At 36.0% G+C, this 20674-nt stretch overlaps 1 protein-coding gene across 3 annotated transcripts in view; it reads right to left on the bottom strand.

Moving 5' to 3' along the window:
* Positions 1-20674, bottom strand: part of CIAPIN1 (cytokine induced apoptosis inhibitor 1) — a 139539-nt gene that overhangs the window by 61582 nt on the left and 57283 nt on the right. For all 3 annotated transcript variants that reach the window (XM_090398154.1, XM_090398156.1, XM_090398155.1), the window contains exon 4: positions 2016-2092. In XM_090398154.1, the coding sequence (XP_090254280.1) occupies positions 2016-2092 (77 nt within the window). The remainder of the gene's footprint in view (positions 1-2015; positions 2093-20674) is intronic.

Genomic DNA, 20674 nt, shown 5'->3' on the forward strand with positions numbered 1-20674 from the left:
GTGAATTTCAAGGAGCATCTTGGAAGCAAGATGGTTTGACTGTGAATAATGATGAGATACATCACAGAAGTGGTCAGTCACCTCTTAGCACTATCCTGTGTAAGAAAGCGCTATGACATTTTAACCAATGTTGTCAGAAAACAGGACATTTGCTTAATCAACAAGATTATATTAAATGATCCACAAGGTTTTACAAAACGAGATAGGCCCAAATGAAGAACTGACAAAATCAAACAAGACCAAAACAGAATGGGCTTACAGTAGCATGAAGTAGCAATGGAGGCTCAGGACAGACACATCTTGCACAGAAGCTGTTCAAATCTGGTCAGATTTCTGTAACTAACTGTTGGCTGCTTGAGGAACTCCTGTATGTGTGTGTGTGTGTGAGAGTAAGAATCTATGGTGGAACAAGAGCGAGTGATAGAATCAATATCGGTGTTCACTAATTGGACTCCAGATAAAACTTGAGCTTTTTCTTGGTTTTATTCGTATTTGTAAATGATATGCATGAATTGTCAACAAGTTTCACCAGCTATTCTGTCTGGCTTCTTCAGGACAAGTATAATGGTACACACTAACGTTTACTAGTAAAAAAGAAGAAGGGAGTAACACAGTCAAATAAATTGACTGTGTTACTAATAAAACTGACGCTAACATCATAAGCATGAAATGTGGTGTATCAGTTGTTTATTGTGTTATATAGTTTTTAGCGAAATGAAATTCTGGTAAGCTGAGTGAACTTATTAGGCTTTTCCAGATGTCTTTCAGAATCATTCCTTGATTTCTGTTTAGATTTTCTCCAGAGCGGAGTACAACCGCGGCTTCTTTGAAGTTTCTACATCGAAAATCTTCTATATAAGGCATGGAGCTGTTATCCCAATCGAATGGTGTGGTTAGAGATCGAGAAGTGATGGGCTAATCCTGACATATCTGTTCTGTTGTCCCCTATATGTTCTTTTTTTTCAAATTTTCAGGTTTCTTGATGTTTGGCCTATGTAATTTAATCCATAGGAACATGGGATCATGTATACACCTGTGTATTTGTAGAAGGCATTAATGTCCTTTGGAGATCATAAAATGTGGCGTATTGTTTTCTGTTTTCGAATTATGAAAACATCATCTATGTATCTCCACCAAACTAACACCTTTGGATTTAATTTGGAAAGGATATAGGCTTCTAGTTTTTCCATGAACAGATCAGTGCAAGGAGGTGATAAGGGACTGCCCATGGCTAAGCCATCAAGTTGTTCATAAATTGTGTCATTCACTTTGAAATAATTCAATTTGAGGCAATGGCAAAAATGCTGAGCAGTGTCATGTGGATAGATATTGTCCATGGAAAAACTAGAAGCTGACATCCTTTCAAATTAAATCCAAAGCCGTTGGTTTGGGAGATATGTAGATGATGGTTTCATAATTTGGAGAGGCACAGAAGCTACCTTATTTGATTTCCTTACAAAAATAAATTCCTTCCACCAAAAAATACAGTTCAGGTTAGAGCTTGAAAAAAATAGCCAATTACCTTTTCTTGATACACTAATAAAGAAACAAGAGAATGGACAAATCCAGCTCACAATCTATCAAAAACCAACAGACACTGGACGTTACCTGCACTTCAGGTTGTCTCACCATATTGTGCAAAAACTCAGCATAATACATATGCTTAAAAATAGAGCGATCAATATTATCTCAGAAGAAAAAGATCTCCTTGATGAACTCACTCTCATATTCTCAAGCCCTAGTAAACAACGGTTACCCAAGAAATATAATCAAAAAGATTCTTCATGGAAACCCTCCACAGCAACAACCTCCTGTCATGCAAACCACTATTGTTCAAGGATCAACTATTTTATTTTGCATTTCTTAGAATATATAAACTTTCTTAATAAATTCTCTCTTATTTATCATGCATGCACACATTATTTACATTTATAATATAAATAAATCCACTGATTAAAAAAAAATCAATACACAGTTAATATCTTCAAGTTTTATCGTAAGAGAGGCTAACTTACTTCAGAAATATTAACAAATCCAGAAAGTTTTAAAGTTGATACTAATTTTGATAACGTTCGTATTTCATCATGATCATCTGCAATTAATCACAATAATATTTATCTTAATAATATCAAGACATTATTAGCATTTTGTAATCTACTAGTTTTTAAGGCAAAATTATTAAAAACAGATTCAAGGATTAAACATTCATCTTAAATTAAGGGAATTCACTGAAATACTGATTAGTAAAATAATATTTTATTATTATTACCCAAAGATCCTCCCCCCCAATGGAGTCAAAGACTAACCATGGGAGGTCCCTTTGTGATACACACACAACTCATCATACCGTGCCTTAAATGTATTCAAATTCTCTGCTAACACCACACTCCCACGCAATGAATTCCAATCATTCATAACTACACATGCAAAAACCTGCTTCTCACTCCCTTCTTATACAGCTTCCATAGATGACCTCTTGTTCTCTCCCATTTTATAAAAAGCCTCTTCAATCTGAATACTACAAAAATCCCTTACCAACATGTACATCTCTATCATATTGCCCCTCTTCCTCCTATCCAGAGCCTCTGTAGCTCAGTCAGTATTGACAAAGCCCTTTGGTCAGAAAGACCTGGGTTCGATTCCCCATCAGTGATGTAAGGAATATTTATAAAGAGACCAGATAAAGGAACCTTTATCTGGTCTCTTTCAACTAAAGGTGAGTTAGCCGGTCTCACACAGAGGATAGGGTTTTTTTCACCCGGAAACTCTGGTTTTTCGTCCCCCAGAACAGGCAAACTGGCCCTGCAAACATACATGGATTACAGTCATGAATACATCCCAGTCATATGCCAGTCCCAAGCCAGGATAAAATGGGGGGGGGGGGAAGCAATTGTGAACTACCCTGTAAAAATCTCACCAGGAATACGTTGTGGGCAAAGCCTACAAAGTCACCTATGGTCCGACACAAATGAAAAGGAAAAAATCAATTAATCCTCCTATCCACTAGACTCTACAAATTGCATCTTCTCACCCTTTCTTCATACTTAACATTCCAAAGACCAGAAACTGTCTCAGTTAATTGCCTCTGGACCCTTTCCAGTATCTCTTCATCCTTTTGAAAACCAAGTGACCCAATCTGTGCACAGTAGTCTATATGTAGCCTAATCAAGGTCTAATACAATTGAACAAGAATCTCCTTACTTCTACAAATCAGTGTACTCCACATTGCGATGTGGAGTACACTGTGATGTCCTCAAATTCTGGCATTGTGCCCTCTAAATTTTAAATCCTTATCCACCATCATCCCAATATCTCTTATTTCCTCCACCTCCAACAATATATCCCCATCAAGAGTAAATTTTACATCCCATCTTTGTTTTCCAAATTTTAAAATCTTACATTTTGCAACAATAAACAGGCATCCCCACTCCCATGCCCATTCACTCAATCCATTCAAGTCATCTTGTAAGGCCACATCTGCTCTACTCTTCATAGTTCTTCCCAACTTTGCATCATCTGCAGACAACTAAACATCCCCATTCAAATCTTCCCCAATATCATTAACATATAGGTTAAACAGCTGGCACTAAAACAGACCCATAAGAGACACCACTAGTGACTTTCCTCTTCTAGGATATTGCTCCCTCATACACAACTTGTTGATATCTATCAGACAGCCAATCTCTAATCCAATGCACTAATGTAATATCCAATCCCATCTGCTCTAATTTGACTATCAACTTATCATGCAGTAATTATCAAAAGCATTTGCAAAATCTAGGTATACTACTGTGTATCCATCTCTTTTTTTTTTTTTTTCAATGAAGCCTTCATTCAATGAAGTAATATGTAAATAGATTACTAAAACATGACCTCCCTTTAGTAAATCCATGCTGTCCATCAAAGATAATATCACTGTTGTCAACCCAATTCTGGATCCTGGTTCTCACCAGCCTCTCCAGCATTTTAACCACAACAACTGACACACAGATCAGCTATAATTTGATGTTTGAGTTCTGTCACCTTCCTTACGAAGCGGCACAATCTTTGGAACTTAATCCAACGTAAGACTCATATTAAACAAATATGTCAAAGAAGATGCTAACTCCCTAGTGCATTCCTTCAAAATACATGGTGATAATAATACATGGTCATCAAGTCCCCATATACCTCTTGTTCGCTCTCTTCTCCTTGTCAAAACTCTCCATGATATCACATTTACAAGAATGTAAGATCTTTATGTATTGCTCATTAAATATCTCAACAATATTTTCAGCAGCTGTTTTTATACTATTTTCTCCAATCAGTGTCATACTACCATAATCATTCTTTTTTTTTTTTTACTACATATTGAAAGAAACCCCCTAGGGTTTTTTTATTTATTTTTTGCTTCATCAGCTAAATGCAACTCATACTGCACTTTTGCTACCCTTAACAACTCTCCTTACCTGTTCTTTACTCCTCATGAAATTGAATACTCATGTCGCCTCCATAAGGCCTTCTTTCTCTGTATAGCATGCTTAATCTCTTCATTAATTTCACACCTACCTAATTTAATCTTTTGACCCTTGATATACATTTAGATAGGTCTTAAATAGCATCCAAACAGCACTGATCTCCTTTCCGCCCAACTCCAGATTCCATGCTACATCTGCAAGCTGTCTCCTGAGTTTCTCATAAATAATCACAAGCATTGTAGTTGCACATATACCTTTTCCTCACAAATCAGCATTTTTTTTTTTTTTTTTTTAAGTGCATGAAAACTAAGAGTGAAAGACAAATGCTAAGTGGTCATCATTTTGTACAGGAATCAAAAAGAGAAATGCAATTGGGAAAGAATTTACCATATTAAACAAAATATGCTTATCTTAGTTTTGCATCAAATCTTATTTTCTTCTTGTTACAAGATCAACTATAATGAAGGATTTTTTTTTTCTCCAAGCCACCCTAGAGCACAGGTTCTTATAAATTTTTTTTTTATCAGAGATCCCTTTTAATAATCATGTTAATTAGTGTAATCATGCTTGACATCTGTAACGAGCTAAATAAATACACGAAAGATTGTAATGTATGTATGTAATGCCAGCCTGGCTGGCTGGGTGGTTAGCATGTCCGCTCTCCAGTCAAGAGGCTGCGGGTTCAAATCCCGCCATGGACATGGATGTTTGTGATTGTCTGTGGAAATACCAGTGGTGGTCGGTGGCAGATGACGTTGGTGTAGTTCGGTCAGTTCATGAATTGTGAGTGGTGGAAGCAGAGTTGTAGAGTGGATGTCCTCCCTCGATGAGTCTTTGGACTCTCTGGAGGTGACAAATAATAACAATAATTTCCAATAGATCTATAATAAATATTTAATATCTTCATATTTTTTTTTAACCTTTTTCATTATCCTTCCTGAGATTGCAGGTTGAGACCCACGGTTTAACCACTACCCTAAATAACTAATATTTATGGCTCAAGTCTTACTTATTAAAGATTCTGAAAACATGGGATAATTATAGATTCCATACATCTAAACATTTGCTTTCTTTTTTTAGAACCTCCAAATAGCTGGATATAATACATTATTCAAATTAGCTTTTCAAAATATTTAGAATACTTTATTCACATCTAGAAGAAGAAGGAGAAACCCAACATCAGAAGAACTGAAGATAAGAACCATCAATATAAGAAGTATTAATGGAAAGGAAATCAAACTTGCAGAAGAACTGGAAAAGCACCGCATATGGACATAATTGGCATTACGGAGACAAAGAAAACAAAAACAGGCGAGATCTTACTAAATAAGTATAGATGCTATTTTCAGGCAATAATGATCAAGGAAAGGAAGGAATAGAGATAGCATTCACACCAAACACGAAGATAAATTTCTTGACTAGGAGGCAGTTTCAAGTAGTTATGCAGGCACTTCAAAATGGGGAAATGGACAATGAAATTATTTGTGCTTATGGTTCTTCTAAGGAAGAAGTGGAGGAATTTTTTGGGTCATCAGAACAGGCAAATGACAAAAAAAAAAAAAAAAAGTGGTCCTTGTTGGAGATCTGAACAGCAGAGTAGGAAATAAATCCCACCAGGCACATAGGAACATTTTGGGAAAATTTAGAGAAAAGGGAAAAGCTAATATATAACAATGTTAAGTACTGGACTTCTGCCCAGGACACAGACTAGTCATTACTAACACCATATTTCAACAAAGATGTGCACAAGTTCACACGGAGAAAAAACACAAGAAATAAGAAAAGCCTCATTGACTATGTCACTGTTGATAGTGATATCATAATACTGGTTCAGGATACACACGTGTACAGAGGATTTGAAATTGAAGTGACAATTACTTAGTACTAAGGAGGATAAAAATGGATACCACATTGAAAACAACAATATGTAAGAAACTTTTAAAAAGAATTAAAGTTGAGCAGCTTTTATAGGTAAATTGTAGACTTAACTATGCAAACATTACTGAAGAAAATTTGAAGCAGTTTGAAAACCAGAACTAAACCTTAGAGTCTCAGTAGCAAACTTTGAAGAAGACACTGATTGACTTAACTAGGGAAGTATGTAGTGAAGTTGTAGGCAAGGATAGAAAAATAAGAACAACATAGCAAACACAAGAAGTTAAAGAAACAGTCCTGGAAAAGAAGAAAGAATATCAAAAGTTCCTAGCAGATACCCTTAAAAGAATACAGAGAAAAATGTAAGCAAACTAAGGTGTGTATGTGTAGAAGTAGATAAATAAGTCATAGGATAAGTCTGGAAAGAGTATGGAAAATAAATATCAGGAAGTTAACGAAATGTTCTGGAGGCTATTGAAACTTAGAAATGGCAGAAAGAGTACAGTAAAAGGAATTACAGTAAAGATATCTTAGATGTCTGGAGTAATTACTTTGAAAGACTGTTAAATGAAACAAGCAGTATTTGGAGTAGACAATATTTGACCAGAAATTCTTAGGTGTGGAGATATGGAAATTTTGCAGTGGCTACATTTCATAAATCAGAGGGCCTGGTCAGAAGGTTAAATTCCCAATGACTGGAGTAGAGCTCTCATAGTAGCCATCTATAAAATAAAAAAAAAAGGGAATAAAGCTAAATGTGAGAAGTACAGAGGAATTTTTCTATTAAATGTTCCATGTAAGATTTATGCAAGCATACTTGAAAAGAGGTTGAGAAAGACTGTAAAAGAGAAACTTGGAGAATAACAAGCTGGGTTCCGGCCAAATAGAGGTTGTCAAGATAAAAGTCTCACTTTAAGACAAACAGCTGAGAAATCATGGGAATATGATTAAGGATCTGTACTTAAGTTTTGTAGATCTGGAAAAGGCATATGACAAGGTGCACAGAGAAAAGCTTTTCAAAACACTACAATTATATGGGATGAATGGAACATTATACAGAGGAATACATAGTCTATATTCAAGTTGTCGGTCAGCGGTTAGAACTGAAAGAAATTCAGGAACATGGGCTGATGTAAAATTAGTGGTAAGACAAGGATGCACATTATCTCCACTTTCATTCATCATCTATATGGATCACACTATGAAAAAAAGTGGCATTAAACCTGATATTAGAATTGGGTAAGTCCACTATAAACTACATAACAAGCTGTACCAAATTTGACATGAAAATCAGTAATACAAAGCCCAAAACTATGAAAATAGGCCAGAATATAGAAAGCTTTTGCTGCATTCCAAATGGAGATCCTATAGAATAAGAAAAATATTTCAGCTATTTAGTTTTTAATAAGATAGCATGTTAAATCTGTAAATAGACAACATAATAAACAAAGTTCTATATAAACAAAGCTGGTATGGTGAGCCAGGTGAATAAATTTATATGGAATAAGAGAGAAATTAGTCAAAACACCGAATTAGCAGTATACAAGACAGTGTTCAAACCAGTTTTAAGTTATGGATCTGAGAGTTGGGTTAGAAATAAAGCACTTGATCAAAGACTAGAGACCACAGATATGAGGGTTTTCTGAGAAAAATTAATGGAATGAACCAATGGCATCAATGGTAGAATCATATTAAAAAAGAAGATATTAAAAAGGAACTTAACATTATTAGCATTCAAGAATGTGCAAGCAGAGCTACTCTAAGGTGGTATGGCCACTTAAATAGAATGGATGAAGAAAGGTTGGCAAAACAGGTGTTTGATGCCAAGATGGCAGGAAAGACATCCAAAGGAAGACCAATGTCTAGATGGATTGATTCAGTCATAAGTGCTTCAGAAGCACAAAATGTTAGAATTTAGTTTTGGAGTGTGCTCAAGTAACAGACTAATTTGGAGGATAATTGTGGATAGGAGATTTATAATAATGTAAACTTAATCATGTAGTGCTGTCATAGTAAGCTAAATACCCCTTAAGGGTACACATCAGGAAATTGATGATGATGATTCAAGTTAGCAAAACATTTGTCTCCAAGAAGTCTACAGCACCATTCTGTAAGAATTGATATATACATACTAACAAGAACTTTTTCACTCTGCCTGGCTAATACAATACATCATAGGTGGCCAACAGCAAGCTTGTAATGTGATCGGTGCAGCCCGGGCAGGATAAAAACTACATTAAATTACACGTATTATCAATTTAGCTATTAGTTTCAACTGCAGATTTTCTGATTGATATACTAGTTATATAGATGATGTATGGAAGAGTATATCATCCAGGTGGTGACAGTGAAGGAATGAATGAACCAACAGCTTATATGTTGTGATGAATGAATTGTGATGAATGAAGTGGAGGTGAATAGTCTATTACAAAACCTCAATGTCAATACATCTGTGGGATTGGATGGTATACCAGCTCGTGTTGTACATGAAGCGGTGAAAGAATTGTCAGTGCCCTTAAGATTTTGTTTAATTTGAGTCTCGAGTCTGGGTTAGTCCCGAGGGGGGGTGGGGGTGGAAAGAGGGAAAAATAGTTCCACTGCATAAAGGAGGTTCCAAGAATGCTGTTGTAAATTACCACCCGATTAGCACATCAGGAATCATTGTCAAGGTCTTGGAGAAAATAGTCAAGAGAAAAATACAGGATTGGATAGATGAAAATGGAATACCTGTATGGGGGACAGCATGGTTTTGTGAAGGGTAGATCATGCCTCAGTAACTTGCTCATGTTTTATAACACAGTGACCGTTGAACTGGATAAGGGTAATGGGTTTACAGTGATTCTACTGGACCTTGCTAAGACCTTTGACAGGATACCACATGGAATTCTAATCCGTAAACTGCAGCATATGGGGATGGATATAATGTTCGTGAGATGGATAGCTGGGTGGTTGATGGAGAGATATCAGAGAGTGGTTTATTCAAGAGTAGAGTCCAAAAGACGGCCTGTGACTAGTGGTGTGTCGCAGGGTTCTGTTCTTGGACCACCACTTTTCAATTTGTTCATTAACGATATAGGAAAGGATCTGAGAGGAAGTGTTCATTTGTTTGCTGATGATGCAAAGTTGGATAAAGCAATAGTGAGTGCACAGGATGTCAAAATTTTACAAAATGATATGGATAGTTTGGAGGACTGGGCTAAGGAGAATGCATGTCAATTTAATGTGTCAAAGTGTAAGGTTATGCATTTTGGGATGAAAAGATTAGCAGCAGTATATCACATTGGTGGAAATGCACTCCAGGAGATTGATGAGGCTGGGACTTGGGAGTGTTGATGGATAGGGAGTTGAAGTTTAAGGGGCACATCGCAAAAGTGGCTAAATTAGCTCATCAAATCACTTGGATGCTGAAGAATACTTTGACGAGCAGAGATAAGCAAGTTATTGTTCCTCTGTATCGAGCCTTGATAAGACCCCATCTTGATTACTGTGCCCAGATATGGTCACCTAGGTTTCTTCTTGATGGGGAGGAGGAGGTTGAGAGGATCCAGAGGCAAGTGACCAAGATGATAGCAGATCTATGGAATGAACCATATGAGAACAGGTTGAAGATTTGTGGGTTGCAGAAATTGGTTGATAGGCGGAAAAGGGGAGATATGATTGAGACATTCAAATTGCTGAAGGTTTTCTATAGGATTAATTCAGAGAATATTTTTGAGAACAGGACTGGTGGTGGGAGGAATAGGGGACATCCATGGAAGCTGGGCAAGAGTGTAGTTAGCAAGGGTGTTAGAGCTAGGTTTTTTACTTTTAGAGTGGTGAATGAGTGGAATAAGCTGCCAGAGTCTCTTGTGGGTGCCATGACTGTGAATGTCGAATAGTTGTTCTTGACATGATGTTAGGGCCTCCCTCGATGAGTCTAAGGACTCCTTGGCGTTGTCTATAATAATAATAATAAAATTCATTATTTCTGATGACAGAATCAATTTATTAAATCTACTGCTTCTCTGTGCAAGTTGTAGTAGTGGGAGTGGTAGATTTCTATGTGCTCCAGAGTAACGCATCATTGAAAGTTACTTGCTCTGCTCTGGTTACAGTGATCAGTTTCACAGTTATCAGAGTTATTGTTGCAGTTTGTGTCCCCCTGGTCAGTTACTTCAGCCTTTGTGTACTATGAGTAAGAAACATAAGATCTGTGAAGAAAACAAGTCATTTCAGGAGAAATGGGAAAATGAATTTCTGTTTATAAACAATAACGACAACAAACCACAGCGCCTTGTGTGTTTGCAAGTATTGTCTGTGCACAAGGAATATAACCTCAAACGCCACTAAATACCAAGAATATGTTGGACAAGTACGTACTAAAATTGTAAGTAATTTGAAGAGAAAGGTTAGTGCTCAGAAATCTATTTTTACTAAACCAACATCAATACAAAAAAGCTCACTCTTGGCATTGTTTGTTGTAAGTGCAGAAATAGCAAAAGCAAAAAAATCATTATCTGATGGTGAATTTGTAACACACTCTTCTGTGAAAATGGCACGTGCATTTGGGGAAGATAAAATTGACAGCGAGTTTAAAAGCGTCCCACTATCAAAACAAACTGTAACAAAAAGAGTCGAGGAAATAGGTTCTCCCATATTAAATAAATTAAAAAGTGTTATTACAGATTCAGCTTACTTCTTATTGGCTCTGGATGAATCGACTGACATAATAGATATAGCTCAACTTCTAATTTTCATTTGAACTGTTTCCAAAGACTTTGTTATTAATGAAGAGCTATTGGCTTTACAGTCATTGCATAACACAGCCAAAGATCAAGACATTTATGATGAAGTTATGAAAGTTGTAAATGGTACTGGTGACATCAGCAATCTCCCAGCTATTGTGACAGATGGTGCCAAATCAATGTGTGGTACTCAAACAGGCTTAGTTGGCTTACTAAGGAAGGCTGGAATCAACTGCCCTGTATTGCACTGCATTATACATAAGGAAGCTCTCTGTGGTAAAATTCTGGAGATAGAGGATGTTATGAAAACTGTAATGAAGTGTGTGAATCTAATTAAGGGTGGAAATCAGGCATCGACACTGCAAGTTTGTTTAGTTTCTAGCAGAAATGGAGGCAGAATATGACGATTTAGTGTTTACACAGAAGTACGTTGGCTAAGCAGAGGGAACTGTTTGAAAATGGTTTTTTGCTTTGAGAAAGGAAATAAAACAGTTTTTAGAGGAACACGAGAAGACAAATAAAGAACTAATCACAAAACTATGATCCTCATTGTAACAGCTTACTCGCCTTTCTAACAGACATCACGCACCACATGAATGAACTCAACGTGAAGTTACAGGGATGTAACCAAACAATCTCAGATTTAGTTGGACACCTAGATGGGTTCATAAGTCAACTGAAGGTTTTTAAATTCACTCTAGTCAGAGGAAACTTGGTACATTTCCCTTCATGCAGGGAGTTGATGGAGGAAAGCTATGACATTGACTTCAAGTTTTCTGTGCCAATGGTAGACCAATTTTTGGAGCAATTCAGTAAGCGATTTTCTGACTGCAGTGACATGCAGCCACAACTGACATTACTTAACAACCCAATGAAATGCGACATTTCAGAGCAGCATGACACTATTCAACTGGAGTTGTGTGATCCCTTTTTCCAGTCAAGGTGGAGATAGGCATTGACTTTTGGAAACTGGTACCAAGGGAAAAATATCATGCATTGAGTGATTTCAGCTTGAGAACTGCATCTATGTTTGGAAGCACATACATATGTGAATGTGCTTTTAACTATGAGGGACGGTTAAATTGTCACAAAGAAGCTGACAGACTGATGACCACCTTCAGGATTTGTTATGAATATTGTCATCATCGTTGAAAATTGACTTTGATGAACTTGTTGCCACACATGAACGCCCACAGTGTTCTCATTAAGTTGTGTTACATGTAAAAAAAAGCAGAAATATGTAATTAAATTAAATTTAATTTAACAACTTATATTTAAATCAATCAAGTATTTTAAATTGTTCTCCCAGAGTAAAATGATTTAACAAATATAGCAATTCAATACATATAACTATTACCTTGAAAAAATGCTGAGTTTATTTTTATTTAAGTTCTATCTAAAAGTGTGCAGCCTGTGACGCTACCACGCCTGCTATACATAAAAGAAGCCTGGCTACTTCCTAGTGTTGGCTCTAGCCTTCTTCCTGGTCACTATAGTTTTCTGTTCAGTTAATAATCACATCCATTCAATTTCAAGATATCATTTTGCATTTTTTTTTTCTGATTATATATGAAACATTATTCCGAATTTCAGAGAACTCTCTCTCTCTAGAGCAAACACTGTTAACTAGCAAAAAAAAGTTCTGATCAAAGGCAACATGACCACAGCTATTCTACAGGAAAGTCAGTACAGCAGCAAACAACACTCTTTATTGGATGAACATGCTCATGCCATAAAAGAGGCAAACACTATAGAAGATTATACACAATTAACAGATGATATCCAGGCTCACACACCTTCCAATTGTACCTAGTTTTTAAAACTCCATGTTATTTTCTTTTGGTTAGCAAGTTAGTTACCTTCAGTTCTCAAACGGTACTGATTCAATTTCACATGAATTATTGTACTCAAATATATCAGTAACCCATAGTAACTAATGAAAATAAGCCCTGGATATTTCTAGACACCATTATCCAGATTAAAGTGAAAAAATCCCATCTTACTACACATTTTGTAACAGAAAACAGAATTTACTATATCAAAGTGAGATTTATTAATTACTTCAATCTGGCAAAATATATGTTATCTGTAAAAGGACCTTTTACTTTGATCCTATAGCCTGATTAAAATTTTCCAAAGAACTTATTAGAATATAATCTTCAGCATGGGAGTTGCCTTCAGCTTGCACTACTTAAAAAATATGAACTCAGCCCACAAAGCCATATATTCATCTGTTATTAGTATATTTAGGTTTCACTGGCAATGATAAAGAATATCTGTTACAGGCTTTTCCATTGGACTGCAGACAATTTCTATTGCATGAGAAGCAAGACCTGAACCTTCAGATTCCAAAAATATTATATAATCTTGATGTTTTTGGATTTTTGGAATATGAAGATTCAGACCTTGCTTCTCATGCCATTGATACTAGACAGAGTTCACTGGACCATACCAAGATGATACGCTACAGTAGGTTCAAATCTGATCATCTATTTTTTGTGAATCATGTCAAGCCGTATGCCGCCTTCCTAATCTTATCTGGACAGACTCTGTATACCTATTTCTAATGGAAAGTGACTGCTGTTAATTGTTGTTTATATATTTTTTAAATTACTTAAAATCTATAGCCAAGTCTCTGATTCCTCTTACTGTACAGCTGCGACTGAGGCACATGATGTTATACATATGCTGTATGGCTTGTTCTTGTATTCAAAATTTAAACTGTTACCAGTTCTTCTCCCTGAATGAAGCTCATGACATTGGGTGAACTATACAGGAGTAATAAGTTCTATTTAGTTTTGTCTTACATGTGTGAAGCCATTACTTAAAACATTATACTATTTTATATTAGCCCTGCACACAAGAAGTTGCAAACCCAGTAATATCAATGCCATATATGAATAAACAGTTAAGAAAAAAACTGTTCCACATTTAGGCAGAGGTTAGGAGAATGAAAGAAAAGGACAAGTTATTTCAGAAGGTTTGAAGTTAGATGTGGATAATGACCAGTGGCTGTCTGAATTTTTACTGGCTCAGAAAAGAGCTGAGAACTGATGGAAACTAGTTCAGTGAAATCGCAAGTGTAAAAGGTCAGGCTTAAGTCACACAGAACCAATACTATTTTAAGCTCAATACTGCAAAATGTCATCGTCATCATCAAATTCCTAATATGTACCCTAAGGGGACGGGGATATACAAGATATTATGATAATACTAGTACATGAAAAAGTCACACAATTACTAACTTCCGATCAACAATTTTCCTACAAATTAATCTGTTATCTGTCAAGATTCCAACATTCGATCTTAAGTAAAACCCCAATCATTCATGACAGTGAACTGAATTTCTTCACAAATGATATCCGAAAATAGAGCTGTTGGTAGTAATACTGTGGAAAGTATTGCATAAAATTCGAATTTGCATCAAAACTAGAAAATAAAAGAAAGAATAAATCTGTGGCTGAGGTCAGTAAACAAAGGAAACAGAACAAAAGAAATGGTGGAAAATTATACGCTGATGACGGAACACACATAAAGCACAAAAACGATAACATGAAAATCCTTTCCTTCATGCCTATACAGTGATCAGAGTACATTATGAAAATTATGGAAACAACTACCGTGTTGGAGTAAAACTTAAACCAAAATAAATACTCAACATTTTTCACCAGAGGTCAGGCCAGTAATTGTAATGGTTGGTCAGTAACTTTAGCATGCCATGTGGATTGTAGTGTAGCTTGTTTCTTTGTATATATATGTGTATACTCCAGATGATAATCTTAATGTGAAGGTTGAAACGTCGAGTGTTTATTTTGTTTATATTAAACTAAAGTTTTACTCCAACATGTTAGTGGTTTCCATAAGTTTTATAAAGATAACACGAAAAAGTGCAAAGGCAAATAACAATGGGAGGCACATAAGAAAGAAAAAAAAAGGTATGAAATTATCAAAATACAAAATTAGTGAAAATACATTGTTATTCAAATTTCGATATCTAACAGAGTACCTGAAAGCTAAAGAACCAAATAAGTGAAGTATGTATCATTAAAATCAAAAATAACCTGAAACCTCAGCAGCCAGTCAGTCAACTTTATAATTGGTTACCTCCACTTAAAAGAGGAAGGGGATATGGGCAATGAATAGCTGGTCTGCATTATTCAGCATAAGGATAGTGGAAAAGTGTTTGATACAGGTGGTGGAAAGTCAACTTCCTAACTAGACATCAGGTCATTTCCATATCCTCCTGTTTCTTGGGAATGGGATGTCAATCTTTTTTTTCCCTAATTTATAACTTATTTTAACACTAATGCAACACCAAATGAACTAAATTATAAAAATATGCTTATTAACTGGAATTCAAACCAGCATCTTCAGAGCACAAAACAATGTTAGAGTTTACATGCAACAATGAGTATATGAAACAATAAATAAATCTTTAAAAATTCAGACATTATGGTTATTATCAATATCACTTATTCAATAAAGTACCACTAATAGACACTCTTGATTTTATAGTCTAATTTCTCCCCTGATATCTTTAAATTATTTGAATTTACTATATACGTAAGATACTTTATTTGGCAAGGAAAAATCTACAGACTAATAGTACTGCAATGGACCCCTCTCCCCACAGCCAACTTTTACATGGAACATTTCAAAAACAAAATAGTTACCTTAGCTACATATAAGCCCTTAATGTGGTTATGCAAAGATAACAGTCTTGTCAAAACCCAATAATCCAAATGATAACCCTAATTACTACTGCCTATAAGCATTACTCTGCACTCCTTATAAAGGTTTTGAAAGGATTATCCTCTATACAGTATCTCCAAAAATAGACTCCCTCTTACCTGGCAAACAGGCAAACCTGGCAGAAGCTGCTGCGACGAGGTCCTAGCTCTCACAACCCAGATAGAAAATGGATACCAAATGGGTTTAAAAACAAGTAGTATCTTAATACACATAACACCAGCTTGACACCATATGGAAGAAAGGTTTACTGTATGAAGCAACCAAAATAAATGCTCTCAATAGAAAAATAAAGGTTCATCTGAATTCACACAAAAGCAGAACATTTGGCAATCCATTCTGCAAGATGGATTGTCACAAAGATCTGTTCTCACCCCAGTTTTATTGAGCCTGTACACAAGCAACACAAGCCAAAAGGTGTCTCACCTTATTATTAAATTACTCTGGATTTAGAGAAAGATGTTGGAAGTTTTTTCCCACCTGGTTAGACTATAATAAATTTAGTTTAATCTTTTATCCAAGTGTAAGAAAACTTCCAGGGGAAAAAAACTTCCAACATCTTTCTCTAAATCCAGAGTAATTTAATAATAAGGTGAGACACCTTTTGGCAACTCATATAGGTAAATATGACTTCTCCATTACTTCCACCTTAGTATCACTACGTCTGAGTCTGGCTCCCACTGACGAGACTTCAATAAAGGTCGAAACTGGTCTGGGTAGTGGCCCTTCCCTTAATGCATAGCATTATACATGTCTGCAAGGAGATGTGCTTTGCATTATGGGAGATACTAAGAAAGTGATGAGAGTTTAGTCCACCTTTACCATGAGTTACCTCAGTCCTGAAGATACTTCGGGTGCAAAATTTGTTTGCTTACACTTGTATAAAGGATTAAACTAAATTTATTATATGCTCATTATGGAGTTTGATAGAATAAACACATTTAATCAATTCTATATTTCATCTCAGTCACTGAGACATCATCAGCGGAAAAGTGGAAAATTACTAAGTGGAAAAGATTAAACAAAGCCTATAGTTCTATGAGGGGCACCCTCTATGGGTGCTGTTGGTTAATCTTAATATGTCTTGCATGAGAAGCCTAAAAATTAGTCTCCCAAATCTTGGGAAATTTAATGCAACCATATGTATTAAGATTAGGTTGGTTGTTCAATTTTGCTCTGATTCTAAAAAAGTCTTTCAAATTTGTATTTTTTGTAGTGAAGCATAGTAATTTTTTTTCGATTTGATTTCAATACAAAATATCCAAGTCATGGTCAGCAAGCCCTGACTGACCATACTTATGGCAACAAATGCATTTTTTATGTTCTTCTAGGCAGATATTAGAAGATCTCCCAGTCTGATCATAATGTGATAAGTTGCAGGAACAAGTTTTTCCCAGCTGCAGAGTCAGCCATTTCAAGTTATAGTTAACCGTTCGTCTAAATGGCTTGATGAAAGAGCTGTTAGCATCCTAAGTCTCAGCAACAACTTTGCAATAGCACCGCATCAGATTCCATCTGTAGACTTTATGCGACATATAGAACATGGTATTCACAACTTGCCTCCTAACATTGCCAATAATATCAATGCTTGACAGAGCAAACATCCTTTCTTCAGTTTCATCGCTTAGAAGAAATATCTCTAACAGCCAACTCCTCTCTTTCTCTCCATAAATTACGCAAAGAAAGTAGCATATTAATCACTAGAACCAAGGGTAATTCTACTATGGTCATCAATGCTCATGATTATGATCAGAAGATGAATGTCTTGCTGAGAGAGTGCACATCTTATAAACCACTAGATTATGATCCTGCTAATTCTCAAAAGAAAACATTAAAAAGGCTTCTCAAAAATCTCACATCTCAGCCTGCTGAAATAGTAAAAAATTCAAACCATTTAGTCCCCCCCCCTCCCATACATACAGATTGCCAAAATTCATAAACTCAGTAACCCTCTCTGTCCCATAGAAGATGACTCTCCCTCTTTTAAATTATCCAAACAGTTAGCTAAATCCTGAACCCCCCCCACTTACAGGTTATTCTTCTTCATATATTAAAAATTCCACTCATTTCATTTCAAATCTTTAATCTAAAATTTAGTTTCAGACAATAACGATATTATGATTAGCTTCAATATCTTAAATTGACTAAAAAAATGTTTACACCCCTAGATCTCACTCATTCTTTTAAATTTTACCATTCATTCTGACTACTTAACTTGGAAAGATACTATTTATTGTAAATAAACTTATATGTTCGTTATACATAGCTTTTAACTTTTCAGGAAATGATAACATATACTAGAATGTTAATTAAAAACTTTAATCAACCTTCCTATATTTCGTCAATGATATATTGCCATCTTCAGAGATCATAAAACAATGATATGTGCACACAGGCACAAATTTGGGAAGCTTGCATTCTAAGAACATCAGCCCAATGGCCAAGACACCCCAATTTAGCCTGCTAGGAGACAATTTTAGGACTCTGGGACTGAATAATCAGAAAGATTATTCCTGATTCCAGGAATAATCTTTCATATTTGTACTTGCTGCAGTGTAATAGAGTGGCCTTCTTCTACCACAGAATCCAGTGTATTCTGTGGTGAGTGTTCAATGCATGGTCAGCAAGTCCCGATGGCAGTATTGGTGAAACTGGATGTAGTCCTTGTGTTCGAATATTGGCTATCCTGTTGTTTGAACCGCAGTAGGCCAGTTTAAGTGCAAGGGACCTGGTATACTCCAGGTAGGTATAGGGGAAGTGACTGGTCTTTGGTGGAGCAGATAAGAGATGCCAATTTCTTATGTGATTTGTAACAAATTGTGAGGTCATAATTTTCTTAGGATTTTTGGACGTACTCTGGATATAAAGAATGGCGATAGATTTAGAGTAATCTCTGTTATGAAGGGGGGGGGGGGAATTAGTTTTTTTATATTTTTTGTGGGTTGTAGCCATTGGCTAAGAAGGTGTTAATGATATGGTTAAGTTCAGTAGTTAGGGCATTGTTATCTGAACTGATTAAGTTTGCCCTATTATTAGGTTTTTATGATCCCATATTGTTGGGGGGAAAGGGAACTGCTCAATATATCTAACTATATGTGTAGATTTTCTGTAAACAGAGAAAGCCAGGAATCCATCAGGCTGGAATGTAATCAGTGTCTCTAGGAAAGGGAGACTATTGTTGTTTTCTTTTTCCAAGGTAAACTGGATCCTGGGGGGGGGGGTGTTGAGAAGATGTAGAGTGTATTCAGGCCATGCGACCAAATATAGCGAATACATCATCCACGTAGTGTAGCCAAACAGCATGTTTATGTGGGACAGAGTTTAAGGCTTTTTCTTCAAAGGTCTCAGTAAGGAACTTGGCCAGGGGTGGAGGGCTATCCCCTCTATCTGTTTGCAGAATTTTCCTTGCCAAACAAAGTAGCCCGAGTTCATGGTGAACTGAAATAGGACTGATATCAGGAGGAAATTTGGTTTGGATAAGGTCTAAGGTATCTTTGAGTGGAATATTGGTGAATAAGGAGGACATCAAAACTGACCATTATGCCAATGTGTTGGAGTGAGAGGTTTTTCTATATTAGCTTTAAAGTGGGCTGAGTTTTTTTATATGTGAAGGTGTGTTGACAATATATTGTGTGAGCACTTTGGCTAATTTGTATGTGGGAGAATCAATGTGGATGGCATTGATTACCCCACATACAATCTCTGCACAGAATTTATAAAATTCTGTGCAGAGATTGTATGTGGGGTAATCAATATAAAATAATATAAAATAAGTTATAAAAAAAAATTTAAAAGTAGTCCAAAGTTTTGAAAAAAAAATATAGTAGTCCTTGAAACTTTTGAAAAATAGTAGTCCAAAGTTTGAAAAAAATAAAATTAAAATAAATAAATATTAATTTAGTCTTAGGATGAATTGTGAAATTTCCCCCTGATAATGTACCATTGACTGAAACACTTAACTTACTAAATTCACAATTTCCCCCTGATATATTTCAGCTATTTAAATTCACAGTACAGGCAGGTTATTTTACATGGAAAGGGAAAATATACAAACAATTAGCTGGGACAGCTATGGGATCCCCCCTTAGCCAACTTCTACATAGAACATCTGGAAAAGCTAGCTATCAACACAGCCATTCTCAAACCTAGTCTCTGGCTATGCTATGTTGATGATGTGTTTGCTATTTGGCCACAAGGCCCAGACACATTGAATACATTTTTTGTGCATCTAAATAGCCAGCACCCTAAAATCCACTATACAATGGAACTAGAAGCCAATGACTGCCTGTCCTTCCTGGACACACTGATCACATGTCTTCCAGAAGGTTCCTTATCATTTTCAGTTTATAGAAAACCTACACATACAGTGAGATATTTACACAAACAATCACACATCACCCTTCTCAGCAATACGGTATCTTAGAAACACTAACCCATAGAGCTAGAGCAATCTGTTCCAATGACACTGCTCTCACTGCTGAACTTTCTCACCTGCACCACACCTTCATAACCAATGGCTATAATCCCCATAAGATAGATAAAATATTAAATGCTACCCAGAAATTCCCCCCACTATCTACCACAGAAGACTACAACAAAACTATCACCATCCTGTACATTAAAGGCACATCTGAAAAGATATCTAGGGTGCTTAACAAACACCAACTGCACACTGTATTTAAACCTTATGTGAAATTGGCAACTCTCATCCGTTCACATAAGAACAAATTCACTCCTTTATCACATCCAGGAGTCTATGAAGTGCCCTGTTCTTGTCATCGAGTCTACTACAGACAGACAGGAAGAACTGTGGACATCCGCCTCAGTGAACACAAAAAATATATCCGGCACTTTCGTTATAGAAAGTCG

Source organism: Typopeltis vanoorti, chromosome 9 (assembly GCF_054136105.1).
Source record: "Typopeltis vanoorti isolate ZY-2024b chromosome 9, IOZ_Tvanoo_1.0, whole genome shotgun sequence".
NCBI lineage: Eukaryota > Metazoa > Arthropoda > Arachnida > Uropygi > Thelyphonidae > Typopeltis > Typopeltis vanoorti.